General features: G+C 38.7%; 1 protein-coding gene across 2 annotated transcripts in view; it reads right to left on the bottom strand.

The window, feature by feature from the left end:
* Window positions 1–253: 253 nt before the first annotated feature.
* PDGFD (platelet derived growth factor D) overlaps window positions 254–26,610 on the bottom strand; it is a gene marked incomplete at both ends in the record, with an annotated part of 235,561 nt that continues 209,204 nt past the window's right edge. For both annotated transcript variants that reach the window (XM_079707658.1, XM_079707659.1), the window contains 3 exons: window positions 254–379; window positions 9,618–9,832; window positions 24,792–24,990. In XM_079707658.1, the coding sequence (XP_079563784.1) occupies window positions 254–379; window positions 9,618–9,832; window positions 24,792–24,990 (540 nt within the window). The remainder of the gene's footprint in view (window positions 380–9,617; window positions 9,833–24,791; window positions 24,991–26,610) is intronic.

Genomic DNA, 26,610 nt, shown 5'->3' with positions numbered 1-26,610 from the left:
ACATGGATATATATACATATATATCCTCAGGCACTATTATTAAATGCAATCCTATATTCTTGGATATAGAGATTGATGATACACCTTTCTACTCATGGCACTACCAAAGCTAGGTTGAAACTCAGCAACCACTTGTATTCATTGCTTTGAAGGCTAATAGTAAGTTCGGTTGCTGGTGGGAAAGGGGTCTCTTACCACACCCTCCTTAAAATAAAGGTTCTTTCATGCTTAATGTAAGTATGTGCACACTCTTTTATCGAGGTGGTCTTGAGCTGCAGATACAGTCGCACCGCTCATGGTGATCCAACTGGATGTCAACGAGAGCCATGTGCTTCGCTCTGCCCCTCCTCTTGAAATGGCCAGGCTCAAACTTCAACACCTAGGACAAAAAGCATTTCCTGTTAGAAAGCCCCTGGAGTATAACTCAACTACATACCACTTATTCTCTTTATGACAACTGGTTCTTAAGCCTTTGAGGATCCAATGAAAGCTATGTGCTCGCTCTTAGATTGCACACATGTAAATATTTTTACAGACAATCACCAACTGCTTAAAGTAATGGAGTTCACTGATCATAGAGTAATGTCTCCTGAATTACCTACCTGCAGTACTAAGATGACTTCAGGTGTCTGAGCAGGTATTTACTGAGAGCTTTCTAAGGGCCTGCTTTGTGCCAAGTGCTATCCCAAATATAATCATAAAGATTCTTCTGACCAAAGCATGTGTTATGGATAAATATAATACTGAGAATATTATTATCTCTTTAGACAGGACAACGAATAAAGTCATGAACATAATATGCTGGTATGGTTAAATGTTTGGTTGATGTAAAACATTTTGCCCTGATGAAGGTCATTAGTGGCCATAAATAACTGAAAATGTGTGTATGTTCTTACATATTTGTTAAGATATAATACCTATTACAATTCAAAACAGATCATGCTCCACTAAGATCTTTGTACATTAATACCTGTATAAGAGTATGACATTTCTTGAATTAATAAAGTATATCCTTAATTTTTTACATTAATAGGTTTAAATGTAATTTTTTCAATTATTAAGTTTAAATAAGAGCTAACTCTTCTTCCCTAGTGTGGCCTTCACTGAAGTCAATATTCCATCATATGCACAAATACTGGTTTTCTATACACTCCACAGTCAGTTTAATTGCTTCTTGTTTTATATTCTGAGGCTCCTGTTAGCCTTCATTTTTTATTTTGTTCTACTTTCCCTTTTAGACGTTAAACTCTGCATGACACCACATGCTACACATATTATGTAGCATTTTACGGTTTTCAAAGAATTTGCACAGATGCACTATTTCGTTTGCCCTCAGACAAACCTTGTCACACAGTAGAGAAGGTATCTTTATTCACAATTTATAAGCAGGAGAACTGAGATTCCAAAGGAGGCCAGGTGCCAGAGTCTTCTGGCAACCTGGAGCTGGGAGCAGGGCTTTTGTCCTCTAGGCTTCTAGCACACTCGAACCCAAGGACCCAACACCTCTCCAATGTGGTTACGATTTCCTTTTGTGTCTCAAAGCTGTGTCAGGCACACATGTGAACGAAATGGGGACCTGATGCTTGGTATACATTGGTCCTAGATGAAGATTAGATGCTTTCAAGGCTGTATAACTTTTCATGGCATCCCCACAATTTTTTACTATGGATTGTCTTCCCAGCAATTTTCTCATCCTCACATTACCTGTTTCAAGTCATAAACAAACCAAAGCCATCTACTAGGACACTAGGCCTAGAGTCCTCAGTCATCATGTGTCCCCTTTGCTTTAGCATTTAGCCCTGTTGTTCCATAAGAGTTCTGTGGGGCGGGTCATTTGTTCAATGTTCAATAAAGCTAAGGAGCCTGGACTCTGCTAACACAGAGTGAAATACCGAGTCCCATTTGTAGAAGAGCTTCAAAAGAATATTGTGAATACAAAACTGGGGTGGGTTGGGCAGGAAGGAATGCCCCAGGAGAGTTCATGAGGGAGGCATAAAGACGCAAAACTACTTGATAGTAGTAAAGCTAGTCCAGATGCCAGTTTTGATAGCTAATTATCTTTTTTACCTGCAATTCTAATGCACTTACACTATGTATCACACAAGTTCACATGACGTATGATGCTTTCTCTCTATTAATTGTATTACAAGTGCCTTGAGGACAAGGATAGCAAAAACAATCACTAACATTATTGAGTTTTTACTAGATGCCACACACTGATGTGACTTTGCAAGTATTAAATGTTTTGGATGTCACTGCAATATTATGAGATAGGTACTTTTCTAAGGAAAGAGAGAGATTAAGGTTACAGAGCCAGTGACTGGTGTAACCAGTATTTGACTTCATGTGGCCTAACTACTGCCCTTACCTGGAAATCGAAATTTTGTTTGTGCAGGTCAGCAGCATGTTGGGAACATAGTAGCTGCTAAAGAATGTACCTGGGTGAACATGGTGGGTGATGCTGCCAATGCAGAAGTATAGGCACGTATGTTCACGGTGTCTCCTCCCTGCATCTCCTCTACCCCAACCTCCAACAAACAGGCGGGGCAAAATAAAACAAGCCAAGAAACAAAGCAGAGGCCAAAATGAAGTGGCCTATGCTTTGCATCACTTTTAAGCCTTTCACAATTGTGAAATAAAATTTCAAGTATCGAGAGCAGAATGACAATGACTCTTGCCTTTCCCTGCTCCCATGTTCTCTCCTGCTGGGTCTCTAAAGAAAATAAAAGCTGTTGCATCTCTGTGAAAAAATAAGTAACCAAAGAAATGGATGAAGAGTGTATTGCATTTTGAGGTATTAAATACCCTGCCCATGACAGATATGAAAGCCCTACTGTGCCATATTTGGTCAAAATGCCTTGGAAGAGGTTAAGGGTTGGGTTCCTACAACTTTGCCAAGAATTTCTCTAATATTAGTCACTGTTGTCCAGCCTATAAACCAGATTTGGGAGTTGGAATATTCAGGGTAAGAAAATGATTCCTAAGAAGCTGAGCATATGATAAATATTCTCTGTTTAAAAAAGGCCATTATCAAAGCCTAATATGTTGCCATGACTGATATCTATAAAATCAGTGCTCTGTTGATTTGCTTCCTCTTTTGATGACAAATGAAAGTGTGTGCTTTGGGATGAGAGCAGAGCCTGGCCAGTTTTTCTAACTGGTCTCCTGATTGTTCAGGGATTTTCCCTGTGTTTTATATTAAGCCATGTGAGCACAGTATATATGTGTTTTGCTGATAAGAGGAGAAAAATGAATTGGCAGACACTTTTCCAGACAAGACAGGAAAGTGTTGTTTGAACAAAGTGGAAATTGGACTGCTTTACTGGCTGATCACAGCACTGATGTTCAAAGCTTTCAGACCATGTAATAGTCTTAGACTCAGGTATACAGTATTGAAAGGAGGAAGAAAACAAAGCTGATTTGAGAGAGCATGAAAAGTTAAAAGAAAAATGAAAAGCCTTTATCTGAGAAAGCAAACTGTCTATGGGTTATCTGGTCACCTTTAAAGGAAAGGAACCATTGAATTAATTACAGCTGCCAAAGGACACACTAATAGGTACCATCACAAAATGCTTTCCTATTTTCTGAGCTTTGATTTGCAGCTGCAAGCACACACAATGAAATAAAAATCCACGGAGGAGCATCCAGCCATTTCTTATCACCTATGGGTGAAAATGGCAATCTTGGTCCTTCTCCACCATCTGGAAAATCACATGAAGCCAAGGAAAGTTGACTTTTACTAAATGGAGAATGACTTAGCCTGTTGGCAGCTTTCATACCACTACACAAACTCAAAGATTCTCAGTTTGCAAATTACCATAACATAAAAGATATTTAACTACGGTTACTCGCCTTGTCGCTGATAAACCAATGAATGAATCATTGCTGTAAAGCTATTACACTAATAAAACAATACTAGGCAGAAAAGCTATCTGCCAAGTTGAGTTCTTGTTTACTGGGAATATAAAAAATGTTGTTAAGGCCTTGTAACAGCTCTCAAATTAATGGCTGACATAGGAACACAAGTACATATTTCAGGACACGTGCATTGTATAAACCTGAATGATTAAGAGTTTATTTAAGGTTCTACCCAACTCTTAAAGCAGGTAGCATTCAGTACACATAGTTTCTTATCTTAAGAAAAAAAAAGCTTCATATTTTTTGCTTCCATTTTGATTTCTTTCATGCTTATAGACTTTATGAAAAATGTTAAGATTTTTAAGGGCTGGTAGTCAACTTTTCTGAAACCCAAAGTGACTGCAAGCAAAAATATTTTGAGAAGGGATAACATATTTGCTACCTGCGTCATTGCTCATCTTGCAGGTGATAGTTTCAAGGGAAGATGAGACATAGTCCTCAGTAAGAAAGACACAAATAACAGAGTTCAGCACTGTTTTCCTGACAAGCTAAGTATGAAGGTGACCAAAGGTGGGGGTTATACTATGGGTCTATATAATGCTCATGAATTTTCAAAATGCAATCTTGATCTCTAAAAGTAAGTGGACATTTACTTATAATTGAAATTTTCTGTGAGCACTTTGGGGTATATTTAGCCACAGTTCTACCTTCAGAGAACTAAACAGGTAAATGATTTTGACAGCACTTTAGAGGGTTAATGACTACATGTTCAGCCCACCAATTGCAGAAAACATAATGGAAGCCTAGCTGGCCACCAAATTTCAAAGCACTGCATTAGCACTGATTATCATTCATGCCACAGATAGGTCTTTGTCTACCTGGGGAGTATCATGCCCCAAGGCAGGTTTGCTAAACTTTGGCAGGAAGGCCTAATGTGAAGCCAGAGATCCAAGGGAAAGGATGTATGCACTTTGTAGCACTTAGAGAATCACTTCATCAGTGAGTCATTTGGGCCATAAGGGAGTCAGAACTGAGAAGGCCCAACCACATTCACGGAAAATTCCACCCACATCTGTCTAGTGCTTTACAGTCTTCAGATGCTTTCATTCTACCAGGATCCTCAAGAGATAAGTAGCACAGGTATTACTACCGAAGAGCGAATCAACTTTTTTAAGCATTCTATAAACAGTAACTGTTCCAGATCATATATCTTTGTTCTTTTGCATTTACTTAGCACTTCAACCACCAATTTGTTTACATTCTTAACACAATTTCAGTAAAATAAGATTTAGGGAGTAGGTGAATGGATATCATATAATTTCAGATCTGTCTGGGAACTCAAAATTGTAGGTTATCGTGGGGAGTAAGTGAGCAAACCCGAGGCCCTGGGGAGTTTTAAGTAGCTGACCTTAGGTGGCCTCGCATGTGAGCCCACCTCTTCAGTTGTGTGATTTTTTTTTTCTCTATTGTCTTGTCTCTTCTAGGAACACACAGGAAAGGCCTGCAAGAGAGTTGTCTCATGGTCTTACTCAAAGAGGGAGAAAGGGGAAGAAGCAGGGAGACTCTATATAAGCTCTAGAAATGCTGTTTCCAGAAAAAGAATAGAAAAGAGATTTTCTTGACTTTTGCTATGGTTAGTTGGAATCATAACCCCAAAACTCATTGCCTTTGCCATACAGTAGAAACATTTTGAAAAAAATTGCTTTCCTGTCTCGCTGGTTTCAATTTGCAATTTTACCTAAATTTGTTTCAATGATAGATGTTTAAAACATGGAAAAATTAAAAGTGACATTCTTTTATCTCAAGTCTAAAGCTCAACATTTTATTACCTCTAATTAATCTTTTGTTTCATATATGTAAAGATCTGCTTACATCTTCTAACTCAAATTGTAATGGGCAGCAAATTTTTAATATAAAATTCGTATACTTAAAGTAAAGTTAAAATAAAAAGAATCCTCCGAAGTCATTTTTTCAAGCAACAGGAATGATTCTAGATGTTGTAAATATGCCAGATACAGAGATGTGTCTAGGCTTATGCTGTTCAATATGGTATCCCCTAGTCATGTGTAGCTATTTACATTAAATTAGTTAAAATTAAATAAAATTAAAAATTCAGTTTCTCATTTGCATTACACACATTTCAAATACCCCATAACCACATGTTGCTAGTGACTACCAGATTGGATAGTACAGATACGGAACATTCCTATCACTGCAGAAAGTTCTACCAGATAGTGCAGGTATATCAGCATTGTGACAAAATCATGAGAGGAATGACAGAGAAAATTAACTTCTATCTTTCTCTTCATGTTGCCTCCTAAGTTTTTGGCTGTTGACTGAATGGACATAGCCAGGAGACCAAATGATAAAAAAATAAACCAGTAAGTATTAATTTAAAAGGTCATCATATTTTTAGGAAATATCCCTTCATTACACATTATCAAGGAAAGATAACTAAAATAATAGCATCCTCTAATTGTCTACACAATATGTTTTCTGGAACTTTTTAAGAATCACTACCAAAAGTATTTTTTTATATCTTACATATTCCAAGAAGCATAGAAAGGTTAATAGGAAAAAGGAAAAATACTTTAACAGGATACCTACAAAATTTTGAGAACAGGAAATAATAAGATGGTAACATTTTATTGCACAGTGAAAAACGCTCAGAGCCCTACAGGAGAAGTCGCATGACCTGGGAAAAGAGCAATAATATTAACTTCCTTCTATTTATAATTTCTAATTATTGGTAATTTTATAATTATACGTTTTTAATTTCTTGGATTTTATTCCTTAAATGTTGAGCTTTGAAATATCTGTGGAGTCATACAGGCCTGCTTATGTGACAAGTTCTAGTCACCCCCTTAAGGGTGCTCATCTCTCATGAAAACTCATTTCACATCTCATCAGTTACAACCAGGAGCTGGGGAAACCAGTTTCTCATTTCTCTGAGTTAAGAATACAGACACAGAAGTAATAGAACAGAGGATAAGGATTCTTCCCTAATGAGACTGAGCTCAAGCAACCCCCATTTCTGCAAATGGAACAAGCCCCCTGCTCTTTTCCACAGGGCACTGGACAGAGTGGTCACTGTGACACATTTCAAAGGTATTTTAGGAATTTGGGGGAAGTGTGCCAGCCGTGTGTGTTCCAGGTATGCAGTTACTGACAAAACAGGTATGCTGTTTTGTTCCTTTGTCCAGAACTCAGCAGAGTGATTTTGTACAGAACTCAGCAGACTCCAAGAAGTAAAAATATCATGACATGTTTCAAAGACGTGACTTAGACAGCAGTTTCAAAAATATGCCAACATTTTAGACCCACTCGTGACTGAACAAAGAGATCAAGGGCTTTCCCTTATAGATATTAATTGTGAACAGAAATTTACAGGTAACAACTACTGTGTACAGAGATGAGAATAGACCTAAGAAAAGGACCCTTCAGACTTCTTCAGAGTTAACTGTCTGGGAGGTGAGGGTCCTTTTGGGTGTATGTTTAACTCTGTGTTTCCACAATAAGCAATTTAAAAAATCAAACTGCAACTTCTATCTGAGCCAAGAGTCAAGATGAAAATAAAGCATCAAAGGCCTGAACTCACATGTTTTTCCTCACAGTTAAGACTACGTAGAGATCTTGTCACTTCCTGGCTTATTTTAACTGGAACCAAATTACTGAATTCTGCATTTGTCCTCAGGGTATGACTCAACAATACAAAATTCACTTCTTAGACACAAAGGACAGAGTCCAATCTAGAGTTCATCAGGTCACACAAAAATAAAACACAATGAACACAGTCAACAGCATTCTCTGGATATGAGAACAGATATTTTTTTTTACTTTGAAAGCTGTGGGGTGGAGTAAGAAATTCTTGTGACTAAGAAAACCAGCTCTATGCAGGTCTAAAATCGTGTGTCCCCATCTGTCTGAGGTAAGCAGGGTTATTGTGGGCTCCGACCTCCTGCATTTCCCAAGTTGAAAATACTGCTTATGACGTATCCCTTTTCATTTAGCTCAGAAATTACCTCCTAACTTATTGTTTTATTGTTTTCAGGATAACAAAATTGTTGTATAAAGCGGGAGATTTTTATTCAGGGAGCACCATCTATTCCTTTGTTTTTGGTAGATACTGATGAAAAGCAACTCAAGCAATAATTCCTAACAATAGTGTTTGCGTCATACTTTCTATATATATATATATATATATATATATATATATATATATATATATATATATATTTTTTTTTTGTCTGCATTGGGTCTTTGTTGCTGTGCATGGGCTTTCTCTAGTTGAGGCGAGCGGGGGCTACTCTTCGTTGCGGTGTGCAGACTTCTCACTGCAGTGGCTTCTCTTGTTGTGGAGCACGGGCTCTAGGCATGTGGGCTTCAGGAGTTGTGGCATGTGGGCTCAGTAGTTGTGGCTTGCGGGCTCCAGAGTGCAGGCTCAGTAGTTGTGGCGAACGGGCTTAGTTGCTCCGTGGCATGTGGGATCTTCCCAAGCCAGGGCTTGAACCCATGTCCCCTGAATTGGCAGGTGGATTCTTAACCACTGCGCCACTAGAGAAATCCTTTAGTTTATATTTTAGACATATTTCAAAAAGATGTTTCGCATCTTACAAAATGTACTTCATATGCACCATTTTATGTGATTCCCCAGAGCCATCCTATACGGGATTATAGGATATAATTTCTTAGTCCTATTTCACGCAGATGAAAACCACGTCTCTAAACTTTAGTGACTCACAAAATCAGGAAGTAATAGGGTTGCCGTCAATTTCAAGAGCAGTGCTAACTCCCCTTAAGTCCACTCTTTCTTTAATCTTCAATAAAGTGCTATATATTTTTAACAAAGAGAGCACAGTGTTACTAGTGATAAGAATATAAACTTTAGAAACACTTGATCAGTTTAGGTCCTGGCTCTGTGAGTTACTGACCAAGTCACACTGGTCAATCTACTGCTGGTCTCAGTTTACTCATCTATAAAAAGGGAATAAAAGTAGAACTCCCCTGTCAGCATTGTGGAGAAACTGCCAAGTTAGCTAGTGATTGCTTACAGTGATGTCTGGTACACAGTAAAGGCTTACATGTATTCCCTGTTATTATCATCAAAGTTTATTGCTCTCCTTAAATTTTTGTTCCTCTTGTATATTTAGGTTTACTTTTGTTTATTTTTGCATAATTTCAGAGCTGATTCTTCACAGCACTCTGTCATATTTAGGAAAAATTAGTACTTCTGGAAGAAAAATATTTCCATATTTAGAGAATGAAAAAGTCTCTGACAATGTATCTTTTCTGACAATTTATATTTTGCTATCTTTACCTTGCTTCATTTTTCAATGACTTGATTGAATTAAAGTTTGGCTCTTAGCATTTTCTTAATGTAACCTAGATTTGCAGTCATACACTGTAAATGAATCCCATCATATTTTTATAAGGAAGCCAAGTAAGCTCTCAAATTACTGCATCATACATTTGACTGTGTATACTAACAAGACTGTTGTCAACCCACATAGTATATTATGAATAAGGGTTAGAAAAAGGAAACCCTTCTTCAGGATACACTCTCCCCAGGGCACCTAGCTTGGCAAATTTAGCTTGAGTATAATTTCCCAGTCATCGCCCTGGGAGGTGCCCCTGTGTAGTGAAAAACGTGAACAACCAACGCAATGGCCCTGTTTCCCAGCAGCCTAGAGATTACGGGACTTTTGCAGCTGAAAAGGGCTAAATTCAGCACTGCAACAAGAAATCTGAAAACGGCATACCTCGTGATACTTCTTCACAGTTTTCCCTGAATTGCACGTACAGGACTTCCAGCTGACAGTTCCACAGCCACAGTTTCCCCCACAGCGTTGCACGAGGAGGCAGCGTGGAAAGAAGACCACATTGGTCACCTTCAGCTCCTCTCTCAAGTTGACCGAGTAATTCCTGGGAGTGCAACTGTAACGCTTGACGTCATCATTGAGCCTGTCCAGGTCAACTGTAAGAAACACAGCAGAGTGTAAGCAAGTGCACGACTGCGGCATACACACTCGACACACATTTTTGCGACCAGGCTGGGAAGATTCTGTGAGGACAGCCTTAACCCAGGGCTTGAATCTATCCTTGGGATCTCAGTTACTACCCCAAACACCAAAGATGGAAAATCAAATTTCTCTTTTGATCCTATCTGCCCTTCAAAAAAAAAAAGTCAACAACAGCAAAGAGAAAACAGAAAACCTTCAAAAACTTAGCTAAATCTATATCTTCGCTCAATTTTCCTTGAACTTTTTTAATGCAAAAAAAAAAAGTTCCAAGGAAAGAAAATGTAACATTCAGCAATTTAAAATAATTGTCTTTGCTTTAAAAAATGTGTGTGTGTCTGTGTGTATCTTCTTGATTCTAAATAACTCCTGACTGTAAGCCATTACTTAAATACAATTTGAATTATATCAGGGACACGTTAGGGAGAATTACTCTAATCGATGCACCTGGCAGTGAAATTTTACAAGTAAATGTGAGGAATAAAAAGGTTTTGGCTTCATTTTAACTCTGAGGTCAACCAAAATGTCTAAGGACATGGCTTTTTGGGGGTTGTGAATATGATGGATATTTGTGCATTGGGTCCTAGATGGCAGTATAGCATACTGGTTAAGTGCTTGGGCTCTGCAGTAAAGCTACAGCTGCATTCACATCATGGCTATGCCTCCTTTTAGTTGGGAAGTTACTTGACTGCTCCAAACCTCTGCTTCTTCATCTATAAAATGTAAATAGTATAACTTTACTTATTTCACAGCAATATTTGAAGTATTGAATGCAGTGTGCCTGGTACTAATTAATGCTCGTTATTTTATTCATCTTGATTCATTTTGATTTTTCCTCCAATTTTTTCCTTTAAAGTCAAATGGTCAATAATTAAAAAAAATTTTTTTCAGATCTTTCTCCTCTATTTTTTTCTTTTGGCCGTTATTCTATGTAAATGATTATCTGGGGGGGGTGGTTATTGGGACTTCTATGAATTATGAGCATCACCCTAAATTTTCAAATTAGTCATTAATATTTTACTTGAGTTAAATTTGTATTATTGTAGTATATAAATTACATTTTAATTTGTGGTCTCAAAATCCATCTAATCGCCCATCTATTTGGCATCCAAATCGTCTGGCAGGTGAATGTACATGACTATCTTCTCACAAGAATGCAGTTAGAAGAAAGTTCTTTGCCGCCCCCCACCCCCACCCCATTCCCGGGTTCCACACCATTTCCGAGTGCACTTTCCTTGTCACCAGCCAGGCCACCACAGAAGGAATCCCACAAACATTAGGCAGTTATCATCAGGCTTACTCTGGATTCTAGCCCCATTAAATGTCTTAGTCCTAAACCAAAACTGCTTGAGGAACAGTAAGGAGTGCTCTTTTGGGGGTAGAGGTCAAAGGCTAAGGATGCTGTCAGTAGAATGCATCTGAACGAAACAGAAATAAAAGAAGGCACGAGTGGGTGAAGAGTCCACTTAACCCCATGAAGTCAGCTAAAAGGCTGGCCATACCGTCAATGACCCCTTGAATAAGGAATTAAATGGCAATTGAACTAATGCTCTGCCTTGAGTGCTTTTGATTCTCAAGGGCAGGGATTTTCCCCCAACTGTTATATGCTGAGCCCAGGACACTGTGGGGGCTGAATAAATGCTAAATAATTACTGTGCATAATTTATTGCTTTTTTCTCCTTCCTTTGTAAAGACATGTCATAAGTTTAGCTATAATCAAGCCAGATTTAAAGTGAATGAACTCTGTCTTGGGAAAGGAACCATTTTATTGCTGCTAAAGCCCTGAAAATAACTGCAAGCAAAGCAGAAAGGATTATGTAAATGGATTAAGAAGTGCACCAATCATCCATTACAAGTGTCACCTTGAGATAAATACTGATGCTGGCTGTGCATTACAGGGCTATGGACAGGGCTAATGCAGAGGGCCAAAGCTGTTGCTGGTGATGATGGGAATATATTTTGTCTAACACCTATTAGCAGGAAGGGGTTGTGGCATGTGGAAGGCAGAGAGGGATGGGAAGGAAGTGACAGTACTGAGGGTACTTGAGTTCAGCCAGCCCTCTGTTAGGCACATGATACATAGGACTACCTGTCGTTGTTCCCCACCCTCTTTTTTTTTTCGCCCACCCTTTTGAGATGTGTATTACTCACTCAAAGTGAATACTAAGTAGGAAAACTGGGTTCGAAGTCATTCTCTCTTTTGCCTCATGGTCTCTGCCACATCAGGCAGAGTGGGGGGATGGCAGGCAACCTTATAGCTGAAGGAGGAAGATCGACCTCCCTGGCACTGTATCAAGCTTTCCCGTATGGCATTGTGCTAGGACTGGGGTGGTAAATGGCTACCCTTATCTCCAGAATATGTCCAAGCCAAACTACAATATGATTCCCTGTGGGAATTCAGCTAACCCCCAAAGTGCTGTCAACAAATCAGGATAGGCATGTATGCCTTACTCATCTTGGAGCAAAACTCTTCACATTGTATAACTGTTTTACTGACTAGCGCTGGTTATTTCCATTTCCTACCTGCCATGAAGAGATTGACGATGTTGTCAGTTTTATGCATCAATTCACTGACGTGACTCAGAATTGTGACCCAGTGTGACTGCTGTAGAATCCAGCTGCCCTGCTTATCAGGGGATTGAAACCACGAAGGCATTCAATTTAGAACGAGAACTAAAAGGTTCTTCAGAGTGGATGCAAATAACTTCAAAGTGCCACTGCAGACTTTCTGCAGGGGATGTTGAATTTCCAGTCAAAGAAGACTGACTAGGCAGCACAGCAGAGCAGGAAGCCAGACAAGCGAATGAGTGGCAGTTAAGGCTTCCAGTGCTCTGGTCCGAAGGGAGGCTCTGGTGTGAGGGAGGCCTGCCAAGCAGTACAAACTCAGAGAGGGGAGCTGCCCTTTCCATTCCCGCTTCGGTCTCCACAGCAGAATATTACAGAGCAACAAACACATTCCAAATTTCATTCAAAGGCCCATTAATTGCACCTAGCTGCCCTTATTTCACCCAGGTGTACATAATGTGATAATCCTTCTTTTGACGTCCTTTTGAATTTGAGTCTTGCCTTCTCATGGATCTTTGACATTTGTTACGTCTTTGGGCTGTGTACTGACAACCTGATGGAAAGGCTGAGAAGGCTCCACTGTTGTCAGAGCCTTCCTCTGGACATGGTAATCCAATGTGGGCCACTGCCTAGAACCTCAGGGAGCACCTTTTTTTTCTGCAGCTCTGGCCTGAAAGTGCAACCTAGTCACAGAGGTACCTGGGCTGTGGTAAGAGCTCTGGGATCTGAGCACTAGGGCAGGGATGTGTAAAGCAATGGTACATAGGTGAATGCACTCACTGGTTCAGTTTCTAATCCATTCAGGCTCAGGTTCGGGAGGAAGGAGAGTCAGCCTGGTCTTTTTTACATTGACCATCTATATTCCTAAGTATCGGGTAGCATGAAAAGTTCTTCACATATACAATTGCATGAAATCCCCATCAATGCTAGGAATTACATACTATCATTACCCTTACTTTTACACTTGAGAAAATCGAGGCTCTGAGAGGGTAGGGAAAAGAACATGTCCACAGCCACATACCTAGTCAGTGGTAGAGCCAGAGTCTGAATTCAGGCTTTTTCATTACTCTTGCACTTTTGAGCCCAGGTCTAGAGATTTGAAGGAGGGTGCAAAGAGCAGATGCTACGAGCCCTGATGGACCCTTCCGTCTAGAGGTCTACTCGCTGTCAAATGACCTGGCTTCCCAGGTGCGTTGCTAGGCACTGACCTGTCACTTTCAAGATGTTGTCAATTACATACATCCAAGCATGTACTCCTGGGCACACACATTCATCTATCGGATTGTACTGGAAATGTACACTGGGTTCTTGCAAATAAACCAAGCAATTGCACAGAACGTACTTTTTTCTTTGGTATTGAGAAATACAATGAATTTCATATTTTTTCACCCGAAATGAGAGGACTTTTGTCAATTCATGATCTTCACTGTGTCCTCATTTCTCCTTGAATTCCTTCTTGCCCTTACCTACCTGTAGTCTTTGTTATGAAAACCAATCGGAGGTCCACGTAAAGAGTTGGATGGGACGATAGCAATTGTTTTCAGGGGGCAACAAATGATAGAACTCTAGAGATTCTTTCTAGAGGACAGATAAAGCCAATATTATATTTCACATGCTTGGCAAACACAGCATAGGTGGTGATCAGCTTATGATAAAAATTTAAAAGCCTTTTCTAAATTAATCATTTCAATTTTTTGTGAATACAAAAATTCATTGTGAAACAAAATAATGTCCTCACATTGAATGTAAGAAAACTTTTTTTTTTTCCTTCCCATGCATGTTTGCTTCATGGTTTGTTTTGTTCAATAGGAGGATGGTTTCCTTGGGTCAGTCTCTTCTGGGTGTCAGGTTTATTGGTTGACTTTCACTGTGCTGGCCTTTCATCAGTCTTTATTCTGTTATGTGTGTCACCAGCCTTTTTTCTCTTTATCTTCCTGAATCTGCTAGTGTTCAGTTAAACTTCTCTATATTCTTGGAGCTAGCCAGTAATCATTTTAATACAAGCAAATTGAGCCTTTACAGGCTAAAATTCTTTATGAACTCTCTTAGCAGGCACTCACTAGCAGCCTCTATATCAGTGCAGGTTTGGCAATAGAAGAGCAAGTGCTTGAAGTAGGGCCATGCCTTATTTATTAATCTATCTATCTATCTATCTATCTATCTATCTATCTATCTATGTGGTATGCGGGCCTCTCACTGTTGTGGCCTCTCCCATTGCGGAGCACAGGCTTCGGACACGCAGGCTCAGTGGCCATGCGTCACAGGCCCAGCCGCTCCACGGCATGTGGGATCTTCCCGGACCGGGGCACAAACCAGTGTCCCCTGCATCGGCAGGCAGACTCTCAACCACTGCACCACGAGGGAAGCTCCATGCCTTTTTAAAAACCATGCTTTTGTCATTCTAGTTTACCTTCTCTGGCATCTCAGTCCACTATGTCATTTTAATCTTCTAAGTCAAAAGGCACATTCACCCTACATCTCCTCTGACCCCTTCACTATATACTCACCACACATTCTCTGCCTTCTATTAGAGCACTTACTTTGAGGACTTTGCTTTATCCTTTTCTTTATTTAGGTGTTTCTTGTCCACTAAACCATAAGGTTCTTGAAAGCAGAGTTAATCATATTTTTATCTCCCCTCTCCTAGTGCTTTGCCCCTAGTGGAAGGACCAAATATAGGTCATTTAACTCCACCTCTCCTAAAACCATTTGGTTTCAACAGTTAGAAGCAGCATACTGATGAAAAAACTACAACTTTTTTTTTTTTTTTGTAGTGTAAGCACACATGCCATTTCAGGATATTTGAAATAACTAATTAAATCCAATAAAAAACACCTGGAGTCACTATGGCTCCCCAAGACAAACATTTCTGATTTTTCTTAAATATCTATCTTTTGTGGGATACCCATAAACTTAAAGTCAAAATTAGAAAAAGTTCAGTCCATTTATAGACCACTAGTCAATCCAGATTTTCTTTACAAGGAGTAGGTACTCAGTAACTACTATCTAAATGAATCAAACTGCTGATGGTTGTTGGGTTAGAATTGAAAAACTAGGGTTCTAGAACCAGCTCTATCAAGGATGAACTGTGATGCATGAAGATTGGCAGCAAGACCCATGGGCTCTAGCAGCTGTGCCACATGGGGTAAAGGATGCCATCCAGAAGGCTGGCTCTCTGATACACATCTCAAGGTGCTCAGGAATATGTCTTTTGCCAAATGGGGAGTAGTCCCACAATCTGTTACATAAAGTGCTTTACTATAAACTTGACTTTGATGTTACAACACTAGATTTATGGCACTTTATGTGGGGATGGGAGGTAAGGGGAATATATAAATAATTGTAGTATTTTTATACCAAGCAACTAGGGGCTCTCAGCCTTCTTCAAGTTTCATAAATTTCCCAGGAGGAGTCTATTCCTCTTTATGGACATTACAACCTCACTGTGATTTTCAGATTCCCTCTTCTATAAATTAGCACATAATTGTGAAAATTGTTTCCACATTTCAACCCCAATTTGCAAGTGCAAATAAGTCTGGAAAGAACAATTATCTTATAACTTTTAATGAGGGAATATCAGGGTATTTTAAACTTAAAATCATGAATCTCATGACTCCATTTGCTGGTTTAATTTCTGAAGAATGGAAACATATATCACTTGTATTTATAGAAGTTAACCTAAATCACAGTAAAATGTTCCCACTCAGACAATTCCTAATTGTCAGGGTTTAAAAACATTGCTAAGCAATGAGTGAATGGAAATTTACTGAGCACCTACTCAAGTCTCATGGAATTCTCATAACAAACTGTTCTCTTAGAGACTACTATTCCCATTTGATAGATGTGGAAACTGAGATGCAGAAGAGTTGAGTGACTTGCCTACAGTCACTGGACATATAGTAGGCATTTGACAAATACTTGCTGGAAAATGAATGGGTGAGTGCAAGGATATCTGCAAGGCATTGGATTAGGCATGAAAGCAGCTGACACCATCATAAGGCAATTCTCTGAACTCTAGGGGGATGTATGAGGTACATCTATGCAATGAAAAATAAGAAAACAGGTTAGGAGATGAATAAGAATCAAGGAGATCTTTCTCTTGTCTCTCATTTACTAGACTATGAGTCTCTGAGCTTTACTCATTATTGGTTCCCCCACAGCATTGACTTTGCAGCCAACACACCCAGGTTCATGTCATGGCTCTCTACTTTATAGCTGTTGCTGAACCTTTCTGGATTTGTTTCTTTTATTAGATAAAATGGGAATAACAATACTCTCCTGCCAAGAAATTCACTGAGCTTGAATGAGTTAAAAGTGTTTGAAGCAAGGTCCAGACCTTAGCTCTCAGTAGGTATGCCTCACATTAACCTTGAAATGAGTAAAACAGATCAATGAAGTAAGGTTAAGAACAGAATCACCTAAACCAGAAGTGGCTAAGATTCTGCAATTGGTGATCACTAAGGAAAGGAAGGTCATGTCCACCTCGATCGAAATGTCAGGAAACAATGATGATGTGTTGTTTTTAGTTAAATTTCATGAGACATAGCACTCAGCACAGTCCTTTGCAAGTAAAGACACTTAATGAGCCAGATGTTCCATCACCAGCAGTTTCTGCTTGAATGTGTGCTCTAGGAAGGGTATGCTCCCTCCTTAAGTCCATAGGGGCACTGAGCACAAGGATGCTGCAGAGGATTCCCAATGCTACACAGGTAAAAATGGGTACAGGAACTACAAGGCAAACCCAGTCATCTTTAACAAGAGTGACTGTTGTGGAAAGGGCATATTTGTCCACCCAGACACTAAAAGTTACCTATGGTTTTCTACTGCAAAATGGATTTCCTAATCAATGTACATTTGAATTATATGCCTAGATGGGAGGAATAACTTTGATGATGAGAGTGGGCTTAGGATATCCACAAAGATAGACAGCCACTATAGGAGAAAATCAGAGGCTGCAGTGGCAGTAAGAGAATAAACAACCAAAAAGGTCGTTGTCCCTGTGCTGAGATTTTCTTCAAACATTTTATGTGTGTGCCCACATAGACACATGTGACACTATAAATGATAATATGGTTTTTATTAATGCTTGCTGGCAAACTGAATGAGTGGGGAATCTAGTTACTTACAAATCATATGGGTTATAAAGAGTGGCTAAAATCTAAAAAATAAGCTTTAAAAAGGAAATGTCCAAAAAGCAAAAGGGTACCAGAAATTTCTGGGTAAATATATCATAGAAAAGTTTAGTACTTGGCAATTATTTTGTAAACTTTTAATGAGTTTACTGATTATACAAATACTTAAATATGACAATATTTGGATACTCTGTAGGAGGCTCTCCAGATTACTGATGCTTATCTAAGAGCCTTACAAGGAAGAGAGCAGGGTCCACAGAAATACCTTGGTTCTGTGCAGAGTTCTGTTTTAGAGTAATAATAATAGCTAGCACTTATTGAGGGCCCACGAGGAGTTGGATACTCTGCTATTATTAATCCTCACATGACTTTGCAAAGTTATTATATTTAGAGTCATTTTACCAAATGGAGAAAACACAGGCTCAGAGGTCTACACATAACTCTCCAAGGCCACCATTAGTACTTGAGTTAGAATTTTATTATAAGCTTACTTGACTCCAAAGTCCATGCTCTTTCCACTATCACATTCTTTCTTTTGCTCTATTTCTATCAAATTTATGGTAAACAGTTTTAATGCTGATAAACAAAGCTTTTACTTGGTACATACCACATGGTTCAGGAAACTCAGTGAAGCTAACCCTTATTCAACACAAGAAATCAGAAAAAGAAATCCATTTGATTTAACATCTGTAGTACCTCTGCTTGTTTAATTTACCGATAGATAGTTACAGAAGGATATTTCAAGAGTGACCTATCTGATTCATCACTAGCGTCAGCCAAGGGCTTTCTGCAAATTCTCACCCAGATATCAAATAGGCAGAGAGAGAAAGTTGTAAGCATTCAATTTACTGTGACTTTAGGTCATTTCTAAAATATGTTCATATCTTAATACACTCTGAAATTATTTCCTACATTCTAAATTGTTTTTTAATTATTTTTATGGGTAACTTCTACCAAATATTCACAAAAAAATAACATTTATAAAAAAACATGTTAAACAACAGATACCACGAGGTGTATCTGCTCAAATTTTTTTTTTTTTTTTTTTTTTTTTTTTTTTGCGGTACGTGGGCCTCTCACCGTTGTGGCCTCTCCTGTTGTGGAGCACAAGCTCTGGACGCGCAGGCTCAGTGGCCATGGCTCACAGGCCCAGCCGCCCCACAGCACGTGGGATCTTCCCAGACCGGGGCACGAACCCGTGTCCCCTGCATCGGCAGGCAGGCTCCCAAACACTGTGCCACCAGGGAAGCCCTGCTTAAATTTTTAAGTGTACAGTAGTATTAACCATGAGCACAGTGTTGTACAGCAGACCTTTAGCAATTTTTCATCTTGCACAACTGAAACTTCATACCCATTGAATGACATCTCCAGAGCAAGACTTGGCTCTTTCTAGTTAGTATGACAAAGGGCATGACAAAGAAACAGCAATAAATGACTAATTTAAAAATAAAATATATTTGTATCTAAGAGAATTTAGAACCAATTCAAACATTTTATATGAAACATATTTATTTCATTTACTCATCAGCTTCTTATGCCAGTTATTTACCAATAAATAGCTTTCAAATTAAAGAATCAAGTGTTTTATATCTTACAGCAAAATAATGTCATGTAAGAAATCACAAATTGATATTAGATCCTGGGAAATGGGTTGGTAACTGTCCCAGAGTTACAACATCTAAGCATTTAGAGTCTGTGAAAATCATATATTTCAAACTCCATCATTTGGACTCAATTTAATTTCAATATGTTTGCTTCACTCAATATTAAATTACAGATTTTTTTTTTTTTTTTTTTTTTTTTTTTTGCTGTATGTGGGCCTCTCGCTGTTGTGGCCTCTCCCGTTGTGGAGCACAGGCTCCGGACGCGCAGGCTCAGTGGCCATGGCTGATGGGCCTAGCCGCTCCGTGGCATGTGGGATCTTCCTGGACCGGGGCACGAACCCGTGTCCCCTGCATTGGCAGGCGGACTCTCAACCACTGCGCCACCAGGGAAGCCCAAATTACTGATTTTTTAAAGAAGAATGCACATCAAATTTGGCCCCTGCATCAAAAAATGGTGACTCAGGGGCTTCCCTGGTGGCGTAGTGGTTGAGAATCTGCCTGCCAATGCAGGGGACAAAGGTTCGAGCCCTGGTCTGGGAAGATCCCACATGCCATGGAGCAACTAGGCCCACGAGCCACAACTACTGAGCCTGCGCATTTGGAGCCTGTGTTCCGCAATGAGAGGCCACGACAGTGAGAGGCCCACGCACCGCGATGAAGAGTGGCCCCCGCTTGCCACAACTAGAGAAAGCCCTTGCACAGAAACGAAGACCCAACACAGCCAAAAAAAAAAAAACAAACAAAAAACAAAAAACGGTGACTTGCTCAACATGAAAAAAACACACAACCCAATCAAAAAATGGGCAGAAGACCTAAATAAACATTTCTCCAAAGAAGACATACAGATGGCTAAGAGGCATATGAAAATCTGCTTAACATCAGTAGTTATTAGAGAAATGCAAATCAAAACTACAATGAGGTATCACCTCACACCAGTTAGAATGGGCATCGTCAGAAAATCTACAAACAACAAATGTTGGAGAGGGTGTGGAGAAAATGGAACCCTCTTGCACTGTTGCTTGGAATGTAAACTGATACAGCCACTATGGAGGTTCCTTAAAAAACTAAAAATAAAATTACCATATGACCCAGTAATCCCACTACTGAGCATATACCCAGAGAAAACCATAATTCAAAAACACACATGTACCCCAATGTTCATTGCAGTACTACTTACAATAGCCAGGTCATGGAAGCAACCTAAATGCCCATTAACAGATGAATGGACAAAGAAGATGTGGTATATATATACAATGTAATATTACTCAACCATAAAAAGGAACAAAATTGGGTCATTTGTAGAGATGCGGATAGACCTAGAGACTGTCATACAGAGTGAAGTAAGTCAGAAAGAGAAAAACAAATATCATATATTAATGCGTATATGTGGAATCTAGAAAAATGGTACAGATTAACCAGTTTGCAAGGCAGAAATAGAGACACAGATGTAGAGAACAAACGTATGGACACCAAGGGGGGAAAGCCAGGGTGGGGTGGTGGTGGTGGTGGTTGGGTGAACTGGGATTTTGGGATTGACATGTATTCACTAATATGTATCAAATAGATAACTAATAAGAACCCACTACATAAAAAAATAAAATAAAATAAAATTTAAAAAAATGGCAACTCTTTGGGGAAAATTGAATTTTATAAAGCATTACTGTAGTTCAAAACTATTAAGTTGGAGTGCTTCAACAATTATATCCATATTTTAATCACAATACAAACTGTGAGAACAGGTTTTCCTCTTGCTATTATGTGTTGGATTTTTCTATGGCAAACACACCATCATTCAGAAAAGTTAAGCTCTCCTGGAATAAGTAAAAGACTGCAGCTCACTTACATAGTTAATCTCCATAAATGACCTCTCAATTAATGCCCAGTCTAGTAGAGTTTAAGGCCGATAGTTTTTCAATGTAGAGATGTCAGATTTCATGCTATATACTTGAGTAAATATACATTGCTACCAAGTTCAAAGTATTGTGTTTTAAAGGAATTGCAGTGTAACTTCAGTTAAACTACAGTGGTCATGCAATGATTCAGAGAGTGATTACACAGTTTGTAGAACATCCATATAATATTTTACCTAATTATGTGCAAATTTACTATGTTATTGGCATGTTCATCAGAAGAAGTAAATACAACTTGAATTTCAAATGACTTTTTTTTTTAACTTTTGGGCAGCTTTGAGGTTGAAGGCATGGGGTTGAAATTATTGGCAAAAATTGTGTTTTGCAACTGTACTTATCTACAGAGTTCAATTATCCATGCTACCCTTTTCTCCATTACCCCCTAAGAAACTGAAAGTTGAATATATTAACTTGTCCTATTATCATCAGTCCAGAACGTTTTACAGACAAGTTTGTGCTTATCTATTACTTGTGAATTTGAAAAAAGTGGACCTTATACGCTGAAGTTCTGGCTTCAATACTTGGCAAAGTTATGTCTCTTTTCTCTCCCTCTTCTCTCTAAACTTTTACTGTCCTCTTGCTTCTCATTTTCAAGTCTCTTCTTAAGGAGAACTAAAAACTCACTGTCACCTAATCTTCCTTCAAATAACAGTAGAAGCAAAGCATAAAATTTAATTTTATTAACTGTTTTCTACTTCATTACATAAGTTCTTCACTTAGTGTGTTTGTGCTTTATTTTAGAGTTTATAAAATTTTGTGATTTATATATTCACATTCAAGGGTCATCTTAGAATCCTGTTCTTTGTTATCATGAAAAATGCTACTTTTGATCAGTCTGGGCAAATCAGAAGAATGGATGCTCAATAGATATTGAAAAATGATAAGTTTGTTTCTGTACATCATTAAGAGATTATTATACTGATAGTAGAAAACTTTTTTAGGGATCCTATAAAGTTCACATTTTATTTGACACCTAATAGACCTCCATCATCTATAACTACTTTTCGGTTTTCACTCTTTTATTCACTGTCCCCTTTCTTATACATCAGGATACAAACCATAAATTTGTACTTTTAAGTTCTAAAAGCTGAAAATAACAGCTGAAATATTAAACCTGACTTCCTTTGCTTTTGAGATACAGGCAGGTGGTTCAGCATCGGTGGAATGATAAACAATTAAATCAGCACAGTTATACAAGTGCAGAGACGGTGGTGGCTTGCCAGTGTTAAATGAAAGGGTACAGACCTGCCTTAGGGTCATTTTATACAAGAGTTTAAGAAATGAAATCTAAGCCAACAGGGGAGAGAAATGTTTATGCTGTCAGAAATAAGTAGAATGGTGCCTTGAATGTTCTAGCAAGGTTATTTTGGTAACCAAAGGCATTCTTAATAAAGCTACAATCCTTAGTCTATGGGGTGGGTTTCTATAAATGTTAGAAATATACTAATACTGAATTATTAATATCTTCAATTCCACAAACATTAACTGAGCAGCTAAAATGTGTCAGAGACTGTGTCAATTTACTGGAGATATAGGATGAACCATCTCTCAACCCTGGCTGCCTCTAAGGATCGGTCTCAATCTCCTAGGAGCCATAAAATAATATCAATACCCCAGCCTCGTCCTCAGAGATTCTGAGTCATTGTGACTGGGATAGGACTAGGCACCCGTAGTTTTTTAAAGCTCCCCAGGTGACTTAATATTCAGCCAGAGTTGAAATCCTTAGGTTCTAGGCTCTCATATTCCCTTAGAGAAAACACAAAGATACAAATAGCAATGCAGCAGTAGGATAAATAAATATTGTGGCATCTCAAGTACTCCAAACTTTGGAGTGGTGTGCTTCACAGGGAGACAACAGGGACAAGAAAGCCTTCACCAGGGAAGTGAGGCAAACATTTCAGAATTCTCAGTAGCTACAGCTGGCTAACATTTCTTGAGCAAGTACTATGTACCAAGTGCTTTTGATGGCACCCCTAACAATTCCCGAAAGTAGGTGTTATCATACACACATTGTCAATGAGGACACTGAGGCTCAGGAAGAGTCAGTGACTTGCTGAAAAAATCACAAAACTTCTAAGTGGCAGGGTTAGGCTTTGAACTGAGACACCTTGCCTCCAACTCAACATAGTATCTGGGGAAAAATAAGTAATGAATTTAGATGATTTTTAAATTTTAATACTTCAAAAAAAATAGGTGTCAAGAAGGGCTGCCCTCAAATAGCTATAGTGGTTAAGATACTTGAAGACAGAGTCAGATTTTATCATTTCTTTCTCCAGTACCATTTTTAATATTTTTTCCTGGGGTTTTCGAAACATAGTGAGTATTTTATTCTCCTTCAAGTTGACCTAGTAGAGATCCAAAGACAGCAACGCTTTATAGAAAAGCCATTTCTTCTCTGAGTTGAATCCAATCTGAGCCCTGGGAAAATTTGATTTGAGAGTTACACTGATCTACATATGACATATCTGCATAACATCAGGGCCACCAGTGACTCTGTTGTCCCCACTTAGCTCTGCACTTTAAGTATATAAGATTATGACCTAAGCCACAAGCAGCAGACCAAGGCAGGAGTTAACTAACTAGTCATTTCAGCCTACATGTTTTAATATGTTGTCCTTACCAACATAAACATTATCTACAAAAGGGCCCAGGGTTCCTTTTAATTCCTGAAAGTACCCATGTCATTACAAAGTATAGGAAACAAGCTGTATTGTACTAAATACCTTTATATCTATGATGTAAGCCAGCCTTACAAGACTTGTAGAGAAAGTTTAAATAATAACAGATCTTAAACATAACAGACTAGAAATTATAGTTTTACTCAATGAGGTAATTACAAGTTATTTCTATATTAATTTGAGTTAAACATTCAAATAAACATCCATGTCCTACGAGCATATCACTCAGTTGTAGTACTAGGATACCTATTTTTTAAGAGTGTAAGTATTACTGTTTTAACTCATGATGTTTTAATTCTGCCTGAATATTCCTTTTTTCTCCCTTCATTTTGATTTCCTGAACCTTCCAGCTGAATGTGTGCCCTCACACTTGTGCAAAATAGCCCAGATATTGGTTTCTGCCTTGAGACATTTATATCCTATGAACCACCAAGGGCACAAAGCACATAGTAGGACCTCATAAAAAATTTCAGAATGGACATTGAATGAATAGAGTGAAATCTTCCAGAGTTTTGACAATTACTTTACCAGAAGCCTCTCTTGCCAACAATGACCGAGTCCCGGGCTAATTCAACATTCATATCCATCAGAGAGGCACAGGGGACTGTTACACAGGCACTGCCATTGGAGGCAAGAGAGCATGACTCTCCTTTCCTCTGCATTGCCATGCAGCCTTCGAAGAGTTATTTACCTTCCCTGATTTTGGTTGCCTCTACTGTTTACAGTGGGACTGATAATGCCTTACTTGCCAAGAAACACAAAGTTGGTCCAGATGATTTTATAAGGTCTTTTCTAGCTCCAAGCTATGACAGATCTTTGACTGAATCAAACCTTTCTTAGTCCCATACAAACAACACAGATTGGACAAAACACAGAACATCATTTGAAGGTGCTGTGTAAAAGATATGTGATAATGAACTAACAGTAATCATCTGATGTAAGTGAATTAACTACATTGCATTGCAAATTCTTACTTATTACTATTAGCACTTTTATCTGCTTATGAAGAACCTTATTTGTTTCTTACCTTTTGACTTCCTGTCATGATATGACCTGCCTCGATAATGAGGGGTGTCCAAATACAGATTCTCAAGATCTTCTTGCCATGATTCTGGATTGAAATGCTTGAGCAGATCTTCCACAGTATCAAATTCTGCAACTGTTTTGTCCAGAGTATCCGCAGTGAGAGTGGGGTCCGTTACTGATGGAGAGTGATAGGATACCCCCTAAGAGTGACATACAGCTCAGTGTACTCAGAAAAAGTCCATTGCTATGAAATACAAGAGTCACACAACCATATGGAAGGAACATAAACAGACTTCTGATTACAAGACATCATGTACATAAACATCATGCTAAGCCACTGTGCCATAGTCTTGCTATATTACTAAATAAGAACAAGTAAGTGGTAAATCATAGTCATTCACTTTTTTGCAAATCAAAAACCGGAAGGTCATAAAACATCCAGGTCATCTGCATTGCAATTATTAAAAAAAATATCAGCTAAATGGAAATATCAAAATAAGTCATCCAATTTCTTGGTTCAAAGTCTCAAATCATCATATCCATATCAACAAATAATGGTGAGCAGGTAAATTCGGAACTCCTTTCTATGCAAATCTTGAATAATCCATTCATTCTCTCCATTTAGCCTTAGTGTCCCATCTTTGTAGCTCACCTAGCATTGTAGACGTTCTGTGAACAGGGTTTAAATTTACCCTGGAGACATCTGGATAAAATTTGGCACTTTAACCAGCTTACTAACTGTCAACAAGGATAATAAGCCATGAAACTGGCCCCCTTGACCTAAGAGTAGAAGATTCACATGCGTGTGTGTGCATTTTTTAAACATCTTTATTGGAGTATAATTGCTTTACAGTGGTGTGTTAGTTTCTGCTTTATAACAAAGTGAATCAGCTATACATATACATATATCCACATATCTCCTCTCTCTTGTGTCTCCCTCCCACTCTCCCTATCCTACCCCTCTAGGTGGTCACAAAGCACCGAGCTGATCTCCCTGCGTTATGTGGCTGCTTCCCACTAGCTATCTATTTTACATTTGGTAGTGTATATATGTCCATGCCATTCTCTCACTTCATCCCAGCTTCCCCTTCCCCCTCCCCATGTGTGTGTGCATTTTAAGTGCTATAGTTTGTGAGGGATCCCAGTTGCCATTAAAACATTCTCAGGAATACTCTTCAAATGGGGAATGCAACATCATTGAAAGTCTGGAAGGGATTATGTATTTTGCCATGGAATATACCCCCACTTAAGTTTCCAAGCACTTACTTCACTAACCCTTGTACAATCTAGAGGTAAATGAGCCATGTAGCAAACATCTCTGTAAAAATTCATGACCCATTAACAAGGAAATGGAAAGCACATAGTCTCCAATGATTTCTAAATGTCTTTAAGGAAACTGCCAAACAAATAAGATCCCCCAAGGGCAAATATCTCATATCTCTACAGGAAAAATAGAGATTAACGAAAACTTGCATTTCTGAAACTCAGCTACATTCCTTTTGAGAAATAATATGCCTATGCATTATAGAGTCCCAGACAGTAAAGCCCACATTTATATTCTCACTCTCAGGTAACACATTTTCTTTTTAGACAATCAAGATCCAAAAGTCCCCAAAGGATCACTTGCTCTTAGGGGAGCAGTCTGTCTTTAATAAAACTAAGAGGTTTTATAAAAGCATAACCTACCATTGTGTAACTTAGGAGATTTCAAACACGCCCTGTAGGGAAAGGGAGTAGGTGGCAGACGGGGTTTGGGGAGTAGCGTGTGAGACATGAGATAGACTGCTGAAGGTATCAGGCCAGCTCCTTAATCTAGGAGT

The sequence above is a fragment of the Hyperoodon ampullatus genome (assembly GCF_949752795.1).
Source record: "Hyperoodon ampullatus genome assembly, chromosome: 7".
In the NCBI taxonomy this organism is placed as follows: domain Eukaryota; kingdom Metazoa; phylum Chordata; class Mammalia; order Artiodactyla; family Ziphiidae; genus Hyperoodon; species Hyperoodon ampullatus.
This window is presented reverse-complemented; position numbering and strand designations above follow the sequence as displayed.